General features: G+C 44.3%; 1 protein-coding gene across 1 annotated transcript in view; it reads right to left on the reverse strand.

Moving 5' to 3' along the window:
* LOC143397184 (putative tetratricopeptide repeat protein 41) overlaps positions 1-19,955 on the reverse strand; it is a 68,954-nt gene that overhangs the window by 4,572 nt on the left and 44,427 nt on the right. Inside the window, exons 10-13 of the mRNA XM_076853244.1 lie at positions 17,451-17,622; positions 13,688-13,835; positions 12,431-12,583; positions 7,717-7,850 (exon numbers count right to left, since the gene is read on the reverse strand). Coding sequence (XP_076709359.1) covers positions 7,717-7,850; positions 12,431-12,583; positions 13,688-13,835; positions 17,451-17,622 — 607 coding nt within the window. The remainder of the gene's footprint in view (positions 1-7,716; positions 7,851-12,430; positions 12,584-13,687; positions 13,836-17,450; positions 17,623-19,955) is intronic.

Consider the following 19,955-nt stretch of genomic DNA (forward strand, 5'->3'; position numbering starts at 1 on the left):
AGAAGTGTCCCTCACGCTCCTTCATGCCTCTGGGTTCCCAAGATCACTTGGACTACTGTATTGGCAATGTGAAGTCCATGCTGGGGGAATGACTCTGAGTTTCCTCCTGCTCTGCAAAAGCCTTGCACTGGCTTTCAGTCACTCCTATGGTAACAGTCCAAATCCTGCCTGGTCCAGGAGGCCTGGGATCCACCCCACTCCTCTCCCATCCTCCCCGGCTGCCCCCCACCACATTGCTCCAGCACTCCGGGTGCACAGGCCTCTTCAGCTCCTTCTAGTCTTGAATGTCCAGTTCCTGCTGCCTGGAGGACTCTTCCCTCTGCCCTACTTTTACCTGGTGAGCAAAGTCTCATCCTGAACATTCAGTTTTTTAGCAATGCTTCCTGAGAAGCATCCCCCACCTGTCCCCCGCCACCAAAGATATGAAGGTTTCCTGAGAGCACTTGTATTTTCTCATGATGGAACTGTTCCAACTGCACTTAAGCCATTGTATATTTAGTGTTCCAACTATCATCTCCATAATAACACTTGCTACAATCGCAGTTAAACAATTTTGTATTTAGTTGTCTGACAGTCGTCTCCCCTAACATGAACCCAACAAAAGCAATGTTGGTTTCCATCTGTCCTTTTTGCTGCCATCTCTACAGCAACTAAAATAGACTGTCACCTAAAAGGTGCAGCAAATATTTGTTGAATTAATTAATGAATGATTGAGTAAATTCTATAAGAGTACAAGAAGATATTAACTTTCAAATGCCCTTAATAATTATACTTGCTTTACCAAAATGAGAAGGCAAATCAGAATTAGCTAAGCATTTCCTCCATCATTCATTCCCTCAGCAAATGTTCATTGAGCGCCTACTATGTGACAGCTCCAGTCCTAAAAGCCAAGTACGCCATGATGGAGAATATAAATCAGCAGATCATCATCATCATTATCATCATCATCATCTAAATATCTAATTTTAGGTTGTAATTTACTATGTGAAGTACTATGAAGAAAAAGAAAAGAGAAAGTGGTTAGGGTGCTGGACACAGTGGCACATGCCACTTGAGGCTGAGGCAGAAGTTTTGCAAGTTCAAGGCCAACCTCAACAATTTAGTGAGGCCCTAAGCAATAGGCAAGACCCCATGTCAAAATGAAAAAAATATAAAGGGCCAGGGATATGGCTCAGTGGTAAAAGTACTTCTGGTTTTAATCCCCAGTTTTAAAAAAGATGAGAGGGGAAGGGGAGGGAAAGAGGAAAGAATGAAAAGAAAGGAAGAAAAGAAGGAAAAGAAAAGAAAAAAGCAAGAAAGAAAATAAAGTGTGTAGGGGGATTAAAAAAGATGGCAGTGAAGTTACATAAGATGGACAGGGCATTCTTCCCTGTGACGAGGAGACAGACTAGGCAGCCTTGATGAGCTCAAAATAATTAAAAGAGTTTCCAAAACAATATCCTAAACAAAAGGAGCCATGAGAGGATCACTGACCCCAGCCTTCTTCAGCCTCCTCTCCACTTGCCCACAGGCCAAGATTCCCTCTGCTGCAGAGCAAGACCAGCCTGCAGAATTTAAGTAGCCACCAGGTTCTCAGGCGCCAGTCCTTACAACTCTGCAAGAAGGATTTTGTCCAAGTCACACAGAGCAGCAAGCAGGAGTTTATTAGAAGGGATAGGAAAAGGGAAAGGGGGACACTCTTAAAGGGGAGAGGGAGAGAATGGATCCTTCCAGAGAGGAAAGGGACAGCATTCCCCTCTGCCCTCCACTTTTACTGGGAATCCCAGGGAAGTTTCCAGAGTCCTGCCCAGGTCTACCTCTCGATTTTGACTTTTGGCAGCAGGACTGCATCGGACTTTCAAGTCTCCATTGCACATGGTCTTACCCCATGGAGGGGAGATTTTACTGTTTTCATGACATACTAAAGATCCAATTTCGGCTGGGGTTGTGACTCAGTGGTACAGTGCTGGCCTAACATGTGTGAGGCACTGGTTTCAATTCTCAGCACCACAAATAAATAAATAAATAAATGCCCATTGAGAACTAAAAAATATTTAAAAAGAAAAAGAAAAGAAAATCCAAGGTCACTTTGGGTCATCTTGGCCTATGCTGACCAGTTCTTGCTCTTATAGATTTTATGATTGGTGGACTTTACTTGTAATTATCTTCTCCCTGGGCCCTGGGATTTTTAGGATTATATAAAGGTCACAACAGTGCCCTCTTTGGGATGACTTGTGTTCCTATGGGCAGGCCTGCATTTCTCCTGCAGATAGCAGGCTGTTTGCTGAGGAATGTAGCATGGCCTCTTGACATAAGCCAGGCAGGGTTAAACTGCTTTTAAAAGAAAGGATGGGGGTGGTAAAAGCACAGTAGGTCCAGTCTACAGAATTATACCTGCAACCTCCTAGTCCCATTCCTCCCGTATGTACCCCTTCGGTGGGCACACCACCTGGACTCGCCCCCCTAACTGCCTGTGCTCCTGCTTCTTCACTTCCTGCTCCCCCGACACCCCTCCTGATGGCTCTGGATGTCTCCTCCACGGCTTGTCTATTCCCCTCAGGGCCCAGCAGTCCCCCACATACAAGTGTTGCCTTTTCTCTGACAACTTATACCCTCCACTTCCTTAAGGGCCCCTCTTAAGATGGTCCTTGAAAAGCCTCCTGCCCTGATCGGACTGTCTTCCTTTATATTTAGACATAGAAGAGTAACTCTGATGGAGATTGAGTTACTTAAATAACTCAGTATCCTCATTTTACAGACTGGGACCCAGAGACTGGCGTCCTTGGGCCAGAAAGGTTGGAACTTGCCAGAGGTTCACACAACTATTTATGGCCAATCTAAAATCAAAACCCACTTCTGATTTTCTATTCTTTTCTGGTACCAGGGATTGAACCCAGAGTCACTTAACCACGGACTCATATCCCCAATGCTTTTTTAATGTTTTATTTTGAGACAGGGTCTTGCTAAGTCCTTAGAACCTTGCTAAATTGCTGAGGTTGGTCTTGAACTTGCAATCCTCCTGCCTCAGCCTCCCGAATCCCTGGGATTACAGGCAAGCCACTGCACCTGGCTCCAAAACCCACTTCTGACCTCTCCAACCAAACGATGCTTTCAGTCCTTAGTGTGCTTTATTTTTTGTAATATGTTTGTCTCGCCTCATAACAAAACGATAAACTGCTCAAAGGCAGGAGTTCTCCTGCAGAACACTTGGTACAGACCCTGAGTGGGGAGCCTAGCTTTCCATCTGTCACTGCGTCCAAAAAAGACAACAGACTTTCATCAAATTTAAAGGATATGTCTGAGATAATTGGAATTAAAATATAGGCCACACGACATTCATAAATGTCACTCTGGGGGACCCAGGGAACACTTCAAAAGTGACAGGTAGATGCCCTGCAGAGCACCCAAGGATGATCTGCCCCACAAGGGTGACAAGATAACAAAGGTGACAAATGAAACAAACAGCACTTTTGTACCTGAGCCCTCCCTCCCACATCCAAAGTCAAAAGTTAGATGCAAACACTGACTAGCAATGGAGCCGCCATCCACATCCACTGGGTGAGGGGGGCGGGGAAGCTCGCCTCTGTGCTTCAAGGAGGAAGGCGGGGTGTTTTTTTTTTCCTTTATGGGGTGAATCATTCTCCCAAAGTATCCCAATCAACTAGTCAGGTAAAATAATAGAACCTTATAATTCTGTCATGCATTACAGTGTACAAAATAAAGGTTTAAATAAAGGTTTGCAGGATTCAGACTGTAATCCCCTGCCCCCAGTCCTTCCCCTCCCCCGTTAGCACAGCCCTTGACTTCAAAGAGAACTGCTCTGATGAATCATGTTCAGGAACAGTTTTACCAGGGTCTACAGAACTTCTTTTAAAATGATGGATGATCAGAAGGCCCAACCACAGGAGGTTCTGGTTTACTTCTTCTTTTATGGAGTTCACTCAGGCCCGTTTCCATTTAGATAGGAAATTTCCATAAAAGGCAGGAAAGTTAAAAATACCTGTTATATCTGGGCATATGGTGCACACCCGAGTTCCCAGCAAATCAGGAGGCTGAGACAAGAGGATCAAAAGTTCAAGGCCAGCCTAAACAACTTTGTGAGACTCCGACTCAAAATACAAAGGATTGGGGATTTAGTGGGTTCAATCCCTAGCACCAAAAGAAGAAGAAAAAGAAAAAGAAAAAGTTCTCATATATTGAAGGACAACTGATTCAAACAGTCCACTTTCCCTCCCAACACTGGTGTCATCATGCACTGAAGATACTAGTCTGACCTTATCGTCACTACATAAAGAAAAACACAAGACCCTCCCACTAATGGTCATTAATCATTTACAGTGTTCCTGCAAGTGCATTTTACATCAAACCAATCAACTTCAACAGTAGGAGACAAGGCGGCAAGAAAGGAACACACCACTGCCAAATGGTAGCAAGAAATGACTCCTTTCAGAAAAATACTTGATTGGAACTGGGGAATGGAGCTCAGTGATAGAGCACTTTAGCATGTGTGAGGCCCTGGGTTCAATCCCCAGCATCACTAAATAAATAAATAGCCCTGTTGAAAACTGACCATAAATCTGAATTTCTTTGCCCGCTTGGTGATACTGGGGACTGAACCCAAGGGTGCTCTACCTCTGAGCTACATTCTCCCCCCACCTTTTTTTTTTTTTAACTTTCTTATTTTTGAGACAGAGTCTTGCTAAATTGCCCTTGCTGGCCTCAAATTTGCAATCCTCCTTCCTTAGCCTCTGAAGTTCCTGGGATTACAGGCATGCACCCACTACTGCACCTGGTAAATTTGAAACTTTTTCTAAAGACTTAAGAAGTCACAGAATCACTGCAATTGCTACTATTACAGATGCGTCTTCTCTGAAAGTAAGTGAACAGTATGCTACTTCCATCTTCCATCATAGACTAGAAACCAAAACTGTTATGTAACAGTATATGAAGCAACCAGAATAAACTAGGTCTTTTTCCATAAATTTTCTCTATTTTTGCATCTACATTTTCTGTTTGTAAATAAAATGCTCATGCGCTCAGCCTGGAAATCTTTTGGAAGAACAGTTTGTGCGTGTCCATGCATGCTCATGCATTCCTAAATCTAGGCACTAAAAATATTCTTTCACTGCAGATAGCAGGTATTTTAGTCCTTTTTCCTCTTCAGTAAGTGACTCGGGTGAAACCAAAACAAACGATGAGCACACAGGCTGGAGGAAGTGGCTGGTTTAGATTAGGTTTTTCAGCCGGGCACTGCTGACACTTAGGACTAGTTCTATTTTGTGGTGGGGGTACCGGGGGCACTGGAAAATGTTTAGAGGCCTCCCAGGCCTCCATCCTCTGCATGACAGTAGCACTCCCGTCCCCCACCCCACCGCAAAAATGAGGTTTCTCTAGACTTTTGTATTGGGGGCAAAATTCCCACTAATTTGAAAATTGCTTGTTCAGGTTAAAATATAAATTGTGCCCAGTGGCAACCAGACATCAGGACCCCTAACAATGTCTCAAAATATTTCTAGATGTGGCATTTACATAAAATGAGATTCCCTGGGGAGCATACTGAAATAAGAGAAGCTACCCAAGGCTAGAGACCAGCAAGCCAGGGCACCACCCTGCCCAGCTGCCCATGTCCAACAGAGGCCTCTGTTGGACACACAGTAACCCACTCAGTCAAGGACAGGAAGAAAAGCTCTGCCCGTGGGCCCCAGCCCTGACCACCTCCTGGCTATCCACCCACCTCCAGCTGGGTGAGGCTGTCTCAGCTCCTGTCCTGGCCCTGTTTGCCATCTCCCATCAACTCTCCACTCTCCCCATTCCCCAGGTTGACAGCAACACTCCAGGCAAAATGACAGAAGCCACAGAATGGTCACTGTTTGCAAAACAAGCTCATAGGCTACAGGGCCAAATAAGAACCAAGGCAGCTGAAGGTGAAGTCTGGCACTCCAGTGCCTGGCAGTGTCCAGAAGGAAAGGTCCCTCTCTCGGAGTCCCTCCACAGCAATGCTCAAGGGCTGCCCTAACATGGAAACAAGCTCTGCTTCCCTCAGCTGGGACTGCTGAAGAAGCAGGCTGTCAAGGTCCCTCTAGCCTTGTCCTGCTTCTTCCTCACAACCCCCAAACACAAGGCCAGGCTTTCGGCGAAGTCCCCTTATCTGCTTAAAGTCCTGACTGGCCAAAGAAGACACAAATTACTTCTGGCCTAAGAACTTCCCTTAACTACTCACATCCCAGGAAGGAAGACTGAAGTCGACCGAGGCACCTGACAGGATTGGATCCCACACCATTGTCCTCTTTTTCTGTCCCATTGAGAAATAGCATAATCCATTGTCTGTTCTCTGGGCCCAGTGGTCTCTGCTCCAGGTCTAAGCCCACTGAGTATCACAAAAAATAATTGACTGTTCTCCTAAAATCTGCACCATCCTGCCCTCCCCCTAGAGGAAAGAGAGTTGTTAAGTTTCTGAACTGTGTTGAACAAGAGGGCCATGCACACTCCTATGACGCCCCCCTTTTCCGTGGTAAGAAGTTTATGAATCTTTTTTGTTTTTCCTATTTCCTCTCCCTGTGTCAGCTTACTCCAGTGAACGTTGAGGTTAGCAGGGAAGTGCCCCTTCTTCTATTACTCCTAACAGTAAGACTGAAATCCTAAATTTTGAACTTTGATTTCATTTTAGGTTTGTTGTTGATTTGGTTTTGTGTTACTGGAGATAGAATCCAGGGCCTCCCACATGCTAGGCAGGTGCTCTACCAGTGAGCTACACCCATTTTAAGTTTTTATCTTTTTTTAATATTTATTTTTTAGTTTTTAGGTGGACACAACATCTTTGTTTTTTTTAATGTGGTGCTGAGAATAGAACCCAGTGCCTCATGCATGCTAGGGGAGCACACTACCACTTGAGCCACATCCCCAGCCCTTAATTTTTGTCTTTAACCAGAAAGTTACTTCAAGCCACTGAGCCAGGTATGATTAGACGAAGTCCCCTTATCTGCTTAAATTGAGGGTGGGGCCTCTGTGAAAAGCCATTTTTTAAATTGATAGAAGAGGGGTGTGTTCCAACACAATGCTCAGTCTATGAAAGAATGAGAAATGGTATGGAAACAACTCTTTTTTCCAGGGGAGGGTACCAGGGATTGAACTCAGGGGTACTCAACCACTGAGCCACATTCCAGCCCTTTTTTTTATAACTTTATTTTTATTTGTTTATTTTTATGTGGTGCTGAGGATTAAACCCAGGGTCTCACGCGTGCAAGGCAAGCACTCTACCACTAAAGCTACAGCCCCAGCCCCATCCCAGTATTATATTTAGAGACAGGGTCTCACTGAGCTGTTTAGCACCTCACTTTTGCTGAGGCTGGCTTTGAACTCACAATCCTTCTGCCTCAGCCTCCTGAGCCACGGGGATTATAGGAAGGTAAGTAGGTAGCAACAGAAGTTGAAAGCATAAGGAACAGGAGTTGCTTCAAAAATGAGGACATTGTTATGTGTCATCATCATCATTACAGCCCTGGGGATTAACCCAGGGGCTCAGTGGTGGAGTGCCCTTTTTATTTTAACTTTTTATATTGAGTTAAATTGCCCAGACTGGCCATGAACTTGCAATGTCCCTGCCTTGGCCTCATGAGGTGCTGGGTTACAGATGCGTGTCACCACACCCAGCAAGACGTTTTTAAAACAAGCCAAGTATGCAGATGGAATAGAGAGGAAATTCGTCTGCTTATACAAGAAGTAGATTGGAGCAATTACCTAATTTACACAAGGTATCACTGAGGCTGATGCTTAGCTGCTTCCTGACAAGTAAGGAGTTGGCCAAAGCGTCTGCATTTTCCTTTATTTTTATCACTTGTTTATAATATTCAATTACTTGCTTCCTTTGGAGTCTAGAAAACAGAAATTGAATTAAAGGTTTACACTGAAGAAACATGGCATCTGTTCACACCCCATCAGCGTTCCTGGGTACTGCTCCTGGAAGGCTAATCCTTGCCTTCAGAGATGCGCTTGGTACAGGGGAGCCTGGAGAGTAAAGCAGGGGTCCATTCATGAAAGACTCTTCTAGTGCAAACCTAAGGCTTTGACACTTACATGGAAGGGTTTTCATTAAGAGGAGAAGATGAAATTTACATTGTAGGACCTGCATGGTGGTGAACACTTGTAATCCCAGCAGCTCAGGAGGCTGAGGCAAGAGGATCCAACATTAGAGGCCAGCCTCAGCAACAGAGCAAGGCCCCAAGCAACTTAGGAAGACTGTCTCAAAATAAAAAGTAAAAAGGGCTGAGGATATGGCTGAGTGGTTAAGTACTCCCCACATTCCTGGTTTAAAAAAAAAAATTACATTTCAGAAAATTCACCTGGGTAGAAGTGTTGAGGCTAAACTGAAGCAGGTGAGATTAATGGCCATGAGACCAGTTAGTCCAGAGGAAGGACGCTGAAGGTCTGGGCTCTCACAGTGGCCATGGATACGAAGGGACACTTATTAAGCAAAAGTCTTGAACTTGCCTTGGACATGGTGGTGCTGATGCTGGGCTGTTGGGGCCTCTATACTGCTGCAGAGTGACCAGGGTTCAAGCTTTGACATCATGCAGATGTGGTGATGAGCCCCAGGGTCCAGGCCCAGAGGCTCTTCACTGAGACCTATCAGGGGCTAATGGTGGCTCCACTCCTTAAATGTTGGGCAAATATCTTGCCTTCCTAAGCCTCAGCCTTCCCATGCTCAAAATGAGATGAGAGTTGTTGTGAGGATTAAATGAGAAAATGTAGGTAAAGTGTGTGGAGAGCAGCGTCTGAGATCGGGGTCTCTGATGACCTCATGGCTGTGGCATGCTTGGTGCTTGGGAAAGTTTCTGGGTAAAGGTGCAGGATGCCTAGCTGCTGTGGTAATGCCCTTCATGAGGAAGCTCTTGACCTTGATCTCAGGCACACACAGCCCCTGGAAATAAAGGAAATTCCTCCTCCCTCCCTCCCTCCCTTCCTATTGAACCCAGAGTGGTGTGCATGCAGAGCAAACACTTTACGGACTGAGCTATATCCCCAGCCCTATAGGAACTTTCTTGCTAGACAACCACAGTGTTTCACCAGCTGTGCTGCTCCTGGACCTGCCCACATAACAGTAACTTCAAATAATGGACTTTCTTGAGAGCTCCACAAAGCTCCTAACATTACACATTGCAACTGTAGAATGTAACTGCAGAATAAGCTATTTAATGTTGCTAACTTTCATGAACACAAAGAATAATTCTTACACAGTCTTTAATCTAATGAGACGTGCATATAAATAAAGATTGCTGGTGTAATTCTTTAGACCTGCTTCTCCATCAGAGAGCAGCCCTCCACCTGACCCCAGCTTTATCTTCAAAGATGAGTCCGTGAGTCTTTATCTGTTTTATCCCCCTCCGCTCCTTGCCAGAACCTGCTAGATTGGCCGCAATGGTCGTGACAAAAGTGTTTAGCACGGTGACCAATTAAAACATCATTAAGATGATGCCACTGTGTTTGCACAGACAGGAGGAACAGGGAGCAAGAGGGACATGTCCAGTCCTGAGTGCCCAGGGGATACTCCACTGGAGAGATCCAATCTACAGATGAAGGCCCCTCTGTCACCAATGACCAAGATCTGAGAGGAGGTGACAACAAGCCATCCCCTTATGGAGTGATGCTGAAGCCCTCGGCATGTGTGAGGTCAAGGTGCTGAGACTGAATAAGCACAGAGCCTCAGAACTGAGCTCAAGAGAAGGCACAAGAGGAAGGGAGAGAAGGAGGAACCCGAACACGGCAGAGAAGCACCATCAGAGAAAGGATGGCCGTGAGGGAGGGCGCTCAGAATCCAGGAGAGGACAGCTGCAGGAAGGGAAAGGGCAGACACTGATGATTCGAATATGAGGTGTCCCCCTGTGTTACGGTAGGAACCTTCAGAGGTAAAATGATCAGTTTCTGAGAGCTCTAACCCAACAGCCCAATTAACCTAGTTTGAGTGGACCGACTGGGTAGTACCTGCAGGAGGAGCTGGCTCACTAGGGGCATGCCCTGGACAGCTTAGAATCTTCCCTGGGGCCGCTGCCCCTCCCTCTCTGCTTTCTGGCTGCCATGAATAGAGCAGCCCTCCTCCCCTCACCCTCCCGCCAGGATGTCCTGCCTCACGCTGGGCCCAGAGAGAGGGACTCAGTCAAGCATGGACTAAACCTCTGGAACCATGAGCCGAAATCAACTTTTCCTTCTCTAAATTGGGCCCAGGTGAAAAGCTGAAAACCAAAAGAGAAGAACCACCAGATGAAAAGCACAGGGGCACTCGGTTCGCGATGATTTTTATAAGCGTGGACTAATAGGCAAAGGGTGTGTGGTGGGGCTGCATGACCAAGGACAGGGACTGGGAAGTGAGGAAGCAACGCACCCAGTAGCTGCTGACAAAGGGCTGAACGGCAGAGAAAGAGCTGGTAGTTATTCCACCACGGTCTCTGTTCACTGTCCCTCTGAAGACAGTCTGTTCCTTCTTCTCTGTTGTGTTTTCTTAATAAATTTTTTGACTTTTCAGTTTGACCTCATCTGCCTGTTCCCCACCACCACCAATCTACAAAGCCCCGAGCATCCCGTGGATCGTTTCCTAGAACATCAGAGGTGTCTCAAGGGCCTCTGGTCACTAAGGCAAAGGATCTACACTTGTTTGAGAGATGATTAAGGTCACACAGCAAAATGTCTCTGACTCTTAACCTTAGTAGTCACCTGAGGACAACTTAAACAAGGGAAAAGATTTCTCCATTGTTTGGGAAGGTGGGCCACTAATAGTAAGGCCCAGGAAGAAGGCATGCACGTACGGTCAGGTCCCCCACATGCAGGCCACCCCTGGGGCATGGTCCAGCAGTATTAAACGTCTCATGGCTCATGCTCCACCAGCTCTGGATCTGTGGTGGGGTCTCCTGGGCAGAAGAGGACCCAGCCAGCATTCTGTGTTTTAGATTTTTCTTTTACAAGGCAATGTCTCTATAGCAAGCTCTGTGCTTCTCTAAAGAAAGTCTCTGCTCACAGTGCTGGTGTGATGCTGAATAAGAGGAGGTCAGGCGATGCCAACGGCTCCAGCAGTCACCCGCTGGGGAGCAAAATGATCATACTAATCACTCAGGGTATTGAACTTTTTTAGTATGTGCCAGGAATTCTGACAGCTCTTTTCACATGGGATCTCCTAATCCTCAATGATCCTGGGAAGATTCGGTTACTAGTCATTTTACTAACAAGGAAGTGGATGAGACACCAAGATGTTCCTGTCTAGTTTCTCACTGTTATTAAGTGGCAGAAACAAAATTTGAACCCCGCCAACAGGCCCAGTCCCACCATCTCCCACTGCTATGCAGCGCCTGCTACTTTCCCCTCTGAGCCTCCCTTCTTGGACCACTCTTTTTTTTTTTTTTTTTTTTTTTTTTTTAGAGAGAGAGAATTTTAATCTTTATTTTTTCATTTTCGACGGACACAACATCTTTGTTTGTATGTGGTGCTGAGGATTGAACCCAGGCCGCACACATACCCGCTACCTCTTGAGCCACATCCCCAGCCCCTTGGGCCACTCTTTAGAAAGGGTCAGGGCTGACTTACACTCAAGTGTTAGGGATTACCAATGTCACATTCTTCCTGGGAGCAAAACCAAGAAAAGTCACCTGTTGGTGAAGAGTGAGAGGAAAATGACCTCAGGGAATGTGGAAAACTGATATGGGAAAGCAAGCCAGGCAACAGAAAGGAAGCACCCCAAAACAAAGCTTAGCAATGCCACCATTTAGCCTCAGCTCCCTGCCCTTTCTGTCAGCTGCATATACTGTGGAAGGGCAGTGCTGGGCGGAGTGAAGCCCAAGCCGGCTCCCTGTGGCTTCAGAAAGAACCTTCTTCACACCAAGCTGTTGGGAGAAGCTGTTGGACCTGGCAGATGTTGACACTAATCACAGCTGGAGGGTAATCCCCACCACCCTCTTTCAAACTGAGATATGTGGGGAGCTAAGGAAAGTGCCACCTCACAAAACCTCAAGAGGGCTTCCCAAGCGAGGAGGAGCCACAATGAGCATGGCCTGAGACACCACAAGCTCTGGCCTTGGTCTTAAGAAGTCATGGTCCAGTGAGAGCCCACACACAGTGGCCATGGCTGAGGCCCGCACAGAGACCCTGAGGTAAGGACAGCTCACTCACAGGCCTGCAAGAGATGTTGGGAACCACTCATAACGACAACATCAAACTCCTCTGTCCCTTCCCTACACCAAAACCTCTATGCCACTTCTGGGCCCAAACCTCCCTTTGAATACCTGATGTTCAGTGTCCTGACTGAGCAGAACAGAAGGCTCAGCAGAGTGAAGCCCAGGACCAGAGATGAAGGAGTGAGACACCCGATGGGCAACCCCAGACCCCACCCCCCGACACTGGTGGATTTTTTTTTTTTTTTGGTGGGGGTAGGCAGGAGACACATTTCTCGAAACATTTCATAAAAACTTACTTTTCATTATCTGTTAGTAAAAAAAACAGTAAATCTGCTAAAATTTCCATAATTTCTCCAACTAGCATGTTTTTCTCTCCAAACAAACTTCTCCTGATACTTAAGCACTCTTGAAACTTCATTTTTGCAAGATAAGTGTTTCCATCAACCAACCTGAAAATAAAATACATGTGTGGGACTTACTAACATGATAAATGTTGGCTATATTCATTGCACTATCAAAAATATTTCTCATAGATATCCTTTATTTTATACAAAAACCAATCCTAGAAAATACAAAAAAAAAAAAAAAAAGACCACTTCATAATAATAGAGGTTCAGGAATGGCAACATCATTTATAAGAACATTGTATGTGCATGTTAGGGACTGAACCCACGGCCTTGTGCATGCTGGGCAAGTACTATACTACTGAGCTACATCCCAGCAATATCTTTATAAACTATTTTCGTGTGTGTGTGTATGTGTGTGTGTGTTACTCAGCCTTAAAGAAGAATGAAATTATGGCATTTGTTGGTAAATGGATGGAGCTGGAGAATATCATGCAAAGCAAAATAAACCAATCCCAAAAAACCATAGGCAGAACGTTTTCTCTGATACACGTATGCTAATTCACAGTGGTGGGGGCAGGGAAAATAGGGTTACTTTAGGTTAGGTAGGGGGGAGTGAAGGGAGGGGAGGGGGTGTGGGGGTAGGAAGATAGTAGAAAGAAACAGACATTATTACCTTAAGTACATATATAACTATGACCAGTGGGATTCTATATCATGTATAACCAGAAGAATGAGAAATTATACTCCTTTATATATGATGTATCAAAGTATATTCTATTGTTATGAATAGCTAATTAAAACAAATTTTAAAAATTTAAGAAAAAAAGAAACTATTTTCAAATTCAGCACTGCTGACATTAGGGCTGGATAATCCCTGGTTGGGGGTTGTCCTGGGCACTGTAGGATGCTTAGCAGCAACCTGGCCTCTACCCACTAGATGCCAACAACCCCTCCCCCACAGTCATGACAACCAGAAATGTCTCTAGACATTACCACGAGTGTCACTAGCGAAGGGGGTAGGGCCCAAATAATTCCCTGGTTGAAAACCATTTTAAGCTCAAGAATGCAAATGCTAAAAGTCAGCATTTCTTAGCCAAATCAGTGAGGTGGGAAATGGATTCATAGGTGTGGGTCAAGTACATTAATCATAAGATTGAACACTAATCCAGAAAATAAAACAACACAAAAACTGAAATGCCTGTTTACATGAGGACGCCTTCGGTGTATTTCATGGTAGCTTGATCATGGGGGATGTTGTCCACCAGCTTGGAAACCTCAGTGGCGTATTCCAACATGTGGTTTTCTTTTAGGTACTCCTCAGATGCTGACTTGGCCAGGTTGTTCAGCACTCTGACTGCAGGGAATACATGTCAGTAAAGAGTTTGATCCCTATGGGTTTTTTCAACAAAAGAGTTAAGATGCCAAAAGGCCTAGCATTTAACATTTCTTCATCAGTGCCAACAGCCAGGTCTTTCCTTGATAAATCAACTACTCACCCATATAGCATGGGGGCTGGTTTTCATAAAGCCATTTGAATGTGCATATCAGTTATAGGACCAAGGAGGTAAGATGACAGATTGAAACCAAAGACTGAGTCTGTTTTGCAAATGAACAGGTCAGCAATAGAGTGAGAGTATGGATACAGACTAGGCAGTCATCCTTTTGGTAATGGAGTTTGACAGAAGGCAGTCGGTACAGTCTTCCAATAAGATACAGTGAAGGAATGCAGCCTGATGATAAGAAGTACACAAATATTTCCCACAAACCCAATTAATACATGGCAGGCTGTACCTAGATACCCTCTGCCGTGAGCACCCACTCTGTTCAGAAGGCTGACAATTTTGCTCCTTTATTGAATTATAGTACATACTTTTAAAAAGTAGCAAGTTATCTTCTAAACTATATTTTGTTATATGAATAAGGAAAACACAGTAACTGTTTGAGCTGAATTTTATTCCCAAAACCTATATGTTGAAGTCCAAATCTTAATACCTCAGAATGTGACTATATTTGCATAGAGTTTCTTTAAAGAACTAAGAATAAAATGAGGTAATTAGGGTGGGCCTCAATCCAAAAATGTAGTGTCCTTATAAGAAGGGGAGACGATGACACATATGCAGAAGACCATGTGAAGGAGACAGGGAGCTGGTGGCCATCTGCAAGCCAAAGAGAGAGTCTCAGGAGAAATCAACCCTGCTGACACCTTGACCTTGGACTTCTACCTCCAGAACTGTCAGAAAAAAGTATCTTCTCTTTAAGCCTTCCAGCCTGTGGCACACAGACAATGGGATTCTGAGAAGGCATTGCCAGAGGCAGAGTTGACTGCCTGTGCTGTGGGAAGTCAGACTTCAGGGGTATTACTGTAGGATTCCACAGGATACCACTCAGGCACCAAGAAGCACCTCCTATCACACCCCTCCCTTCCTATGCCCCCACCCTGGGCCTTGTGGATTGCACATGAGAGTAGGAGAGCCACATAACTGGTCTCCCCATGTCCATTCTTTTTTTTTTTTTAACATTTTTTTATTTCATTTATTTATTTTATTTTTATGTGGTGCTGAGAATTGAACCCAGTGCTTTTCACCTGCTAGGAAAGCGCTCTACTACTGAGCTACCACCCCAGCCCTCCTGTGTCCATTCTTACACATCAGGAAACCTCTTTTCTATACAGGAGCAAAAGTCATCACAAAATAGAAACCAAGCAGAGCATGGTGGCACAACTTGTAATCCCAGCAGCTTGGGAGGCTGAGGCAGGAGGTTGTGAGTTTGAAACCAGACTCAGCAATTTAGCAAGGCCCTAAGCAACTTACCAAGACCCTGTCTCTAAGTAAAATACTTTTTAAAAGCTAGGATGTGGCTCAGTAATTCAGTGCCCCAATACCAAAAACAAGCAAACAAACAAAAACCAGAACTGGAAATGTAGCTCGCTTGCCTAACATGCAGGAGGTCCTGGGTCCCATGCCTGGTACAAAAAAACACAAACAAGATGGTGTCATCCCTACTCTAACTTCCTGCAATGACTCCCCACTTGCACTTAGACTAAAATTCAAATGCCACCCAACACCCTGCGCAATTTGCTCCTCCTGCCCTTTGCTCACTGAGACATCGCTTCATTCCCAGGACAGGTCCATCCTCCCACATACTATTCCTCGGCCAGGACCGTGGCTCCTACTGTCTATTAAATCCCAGCTTCATAGCTCCCTTCCCCAAAAGGTATTTGGTCACCATTTCCAGGTGGGCCATGCTCAACTCCCATCTCTTACTGCATCTACTACAGCCTCTAAGCATTTCTGTGCTGGCTAAACCCCACTCCCCATATCAAGACATGAATAAAGCAGGGGACTTCCTGTGGCTCATCAAATGCAGCAGAAAGGCACATTGTATCAGCTCTGAGCCTGGGCCTGGGCTCCTGCTCCTCCTCCAGGAATCCTGCCAAGTGACCAGTCCTGGGCAATCCTCCTGAGGAATGAGGAACACTGGCCCAGTCACCCCTGTCACCCAGCTAGGTAACCACCAGCCAGCCCCTTCAGCCCTGCCAACTAATTTCAGGCACTTTCATGATTGTTTCATTCTCCTGTATTTGATATCTGAGGCCACTGTGATGCCACTGATATGAGATAGGCAAAGGATGCTTACTAAACCAAGGTACAGGTTGAACATCCATAATCCAAAATCCAAAACACTCTACAATTAATATTGTGCTCAGTTTTGGATTTTGGAGCATTTTGGATTTTAGATTTTTTTTAACTTTTTAAAAATATTTTTGTTTGTTTGTTTTAGGTGGACACAATATCTTTATTTATTTTTATGTGGTACTGAGGATCGAACCCAGTGCCTCGCGCATGCCAGGCCAGCGCTCTACCACTTGAGCCACATCCCCAGCCCCAATTTTAGATTCTTCAATCTAAAATTAAATCTGCTGAGCCCACCCAGCACCAGCAGAATCACTCATCTGACCCAGAGATATGTGGGCAAAACCAAATGTTGTTTTAAGCCACCAAGTTCTGGGGTGGTTTGCTATGCAACAAAAGCTAAATGCGATAGCCATGGAAGTATGAACAAGTTGAGAGTAGTCTGACTGTGATTCAGCGGGTCAAAATTGTTTAATACAGGTTCAGTATTTCTTGTCAAAAATGCTTAGGACCAAAAAAGTTTCAGATTTTGGAGATTTTTGGATATGGGAATATTTGCAGCCTTTACATGGTTGAGCATCCCTAACCCTAAGATCCAAAATCTAATCTGCTCCAAAGCCTAAAACTTTTTGAGCATCATGTTGACTCTCAAAAAGTTTTCAATTTTACAGCATGTCAAATTTTGTGTTTTTGGATTATGGATGCTTAACTTGTGCCTGGGTTCATAAACATTCTTTGTCTCTGTTACATCAGTGACACCACAGTGGACTCAGGAATCAAATACCAGAGAATAAAATTATCAGTGAGGACTTCACCATGTGCCACACAGCATTCTGGGTGCTTTACATACTGGGAACTTTCTTGGTCTCACAATTATAAGAAATTTTATATAGGTGCTTTTTTTTAATCCCACCTTAGAAACACGAAAACTGTGACTCCCAAAAGCTTAAGGCACAACGGACACGGAGGCATATGCCTGTAATCCCAGTGGCTTTGGAGGCTGAGGCAGGAGGATCACGAGTTCAAAGCCAGCCTCAGTAACACAGAGGCACTAAGCAACTCAGTAAGACCCTGTCTCTAAATAAAAAATACAAAATAGGGCTGGAGATGTGGCTCAGTGGTTCAGTGCCTCCAAGTTCAATTCTCAGTATGGGTGACCACCCCACAAAAAAGGAAAGGGAACACTTCATGTTCAAACCTCATGTACTTGGAAGCCTTTCAAAAAAATAAGCCAATGAAGTCCATGATCCATTTCCCTTTTCCTATGGATGGGAGTGGCCTAGGAGGAATTGAACTCTAGAAAACAGAGGTAATTCCCTCTGTAGGTGTCTACATACCTTTCTGCTTCATCAAGTTCCGGTTGTCTTTTAAGTCACTGAGTGGCAAGCACTGCAGGTTTGACCACGCCTTCTGGAAATACTTGAACCCTTCCTGGGTGTTCCCGATTTCAACACACAGTTCTCCAATGGCATTCTGAGCTTTAAGAAGCATTTCTCTTGTGGACTGGCTCTATACAAAAGGAGAAAGGGAACCAGCAGCTCCTGAAGGAACCCACCATTAGGACAGATATCGCAGCTCATGTCATAAAAACCTGTATTATATCATTTCTCAGGGAATTTTAGGTATTTATAAAATATTTATTGGGAGACAATGCAAATTAAAAATGCATTTTGGACAATTGATCTCATGGGTTCAGTAAACATTCTTTGGCAGTTAGTAGTAATAAAATTTTTGAGGAATAACCTGACAATGTCTCACACATAATAAGTGTTCCAAGGGAGGTAGTATCAAGATTCTAATGAATATCTAGAAATGTTGCTTGAATACAAACACCACCAGGGAGCTGGTTACTTTATGTCTGACATGTTTTTTTAGAAACTTGTATTAAATTCTCCTTACTGGTCTAGAATATTTATTTCAGGGTATTCAACTTCATTAACTTAAATCACTTCTCAACCAACACCTTATCAATACATAAGAATATACTAGTTGGCTAAAGTTTTTTTTTAAATGTCCAATCCAAGAAATCAGAGTTAGTGATGAGTTATTTTACTGTTAATAATAAGTTTTCAAAAATGCATTATACAAGATAATATAATAAGATTATACAGGAAGTGTTCCGTAACTAATAAAGTACCATAGAATGGATGGCATTGCAATGTTGTTGGCCACTTAATGCTTTACATTGTACCACAATGTAAGCCTAGGAGACTATTGACTGAGCCAGACTCCCTGTTATAAGTTGAAAGAATAAGTGTTTCTATTTTCCTGCACATATTAAAAGTGCCCCTCTGTGTTAAATGACCTTTGTTTTAAATTTTTTTAGTTATAGGTGGACATAATACCTTTATTTTATTTTTATGTGGTGCTGAGGATCAAACTCAGTGCCTCAGGCAATGCTAGGTGGGCACTCTTCCTCTGAACCACAATCCCAGCCCTTAACTGATCTTCTGAAACAAAGCTTTGGGGCAGTTGTCTTGAAAATAGTTTACATGTGCTCTAAGATACTGATTTCCCTGGATTTGGAAGGAGTCTGATGTGGTATGTTGCCGCAGTCCGGCTGTAGCAAAATAACCAGGGGGTGACGAGCAACTTGTGTACATTGATACAGCAGGAGTGGGAGCCGTTTATTGTAGGACAGGAGGGGTATATATACATTATACACAGCTTATCTAATTAACATAAACTAGATACAGCAGTCAACCAATAAGGAATCTCCACACTTAATGACTCGCTGGCGTTATTCACAAATCACTCCCTCTGGCAAAATGCCAGGTGCCATCTTGACTTGTTTACAGACCCTAACAGTATGTGCCTGTGGTTCTTTTGCACACCCCTTGGGAATATATTTAGAATTCTCAGAATCTATTCTAGACCTTATCTTTGCTGCTCATCCTTCCAATCCTCCACTTCAAAGGTGGCATCCGTTCTGACTTTTCTGAGCTCAAATATTGTTAAGAGACTGACTTCAAATATTGAGTAAGATTAGGATGACTATGAATAACAAAGAACCCCAAATTAACAATAGCTTAATTTCTCTTACACAAGAGTCAGGATCTAGGTGGCTCAGGGCTACACACATTCTACAAAGTCAGAGTCTAGCTATTTTTATCTCATCTTGTGCCCTTGCCTGACTTCCATTCTCAAGGATACCACCTGATGTAAAATGGCTGCTCTGACTTCAAATCATATTCACAATTCAATCAGCAGAAAGAAGGAAAGTTACTAAAAACTGAATGTGTCCCTTCTAAATTCATATGTTGAAACCCTAGTCTCAATGTGATGGAGTTAGGAGGTGGAATTTTGTGAAGTGATCAGGCCAGGAGGGTGGAGCCCTCACAAATGGGATTAGTGCCCTTGTAAAAGAGGCCCCAGGGACCTCTCTCATTCCTTTCCTCTATGCAGACACAGCAAAAGATGGCTGTGCCTGGACCAGGATGCAGACACCAACTCTGCTGGCCCTGATCTTGGGTCCACCAGCCTCCAGAACCAAGAGAAGCAAGCCTTTGTTTAAGCCGCCAGACTTCAGGATCTTTGTTAGAGCCGTCCAGCTAAGACAAGGGCAGAACCGGGAACACCTTCACTTCAGAAACTTCCATTTACATCTCATTGGCCAAAACGTTGGTTCCTAAGGAAACCTGGGAAATGCAGTTTTCTTCTACACAGTCATTTTCTGAGAGGGCACATTACTTTAATAAAAGGCAGAACAATATTGGGGAATTATAGTCTCTTTTCTATACCACTTTTACCTTTCTTTTAAATTTTTAATTAGCAGATTTTTAACTCAATTTCTTCCCTCACACCTATTTCAGAGGAAGTGGAGCCCAACTCCCTTCCCAAGG

This window comes from Callospermophilus lateralis, chromosome 4 (assembly GCF_048772815.1).
Source record: "Callospermophilus lateralis isolate mCalLat2 chromosome 4, mCalLat2.hap1, whole genome shotgun sequence".
NCBI classification, from domain to species: domain Eukaryota; kingdom Metazoa; phylum Chordata; class Mammalia; order Rodentia; family Sciuridae; genus Callospermophilus; species Callospermophilus lateralis.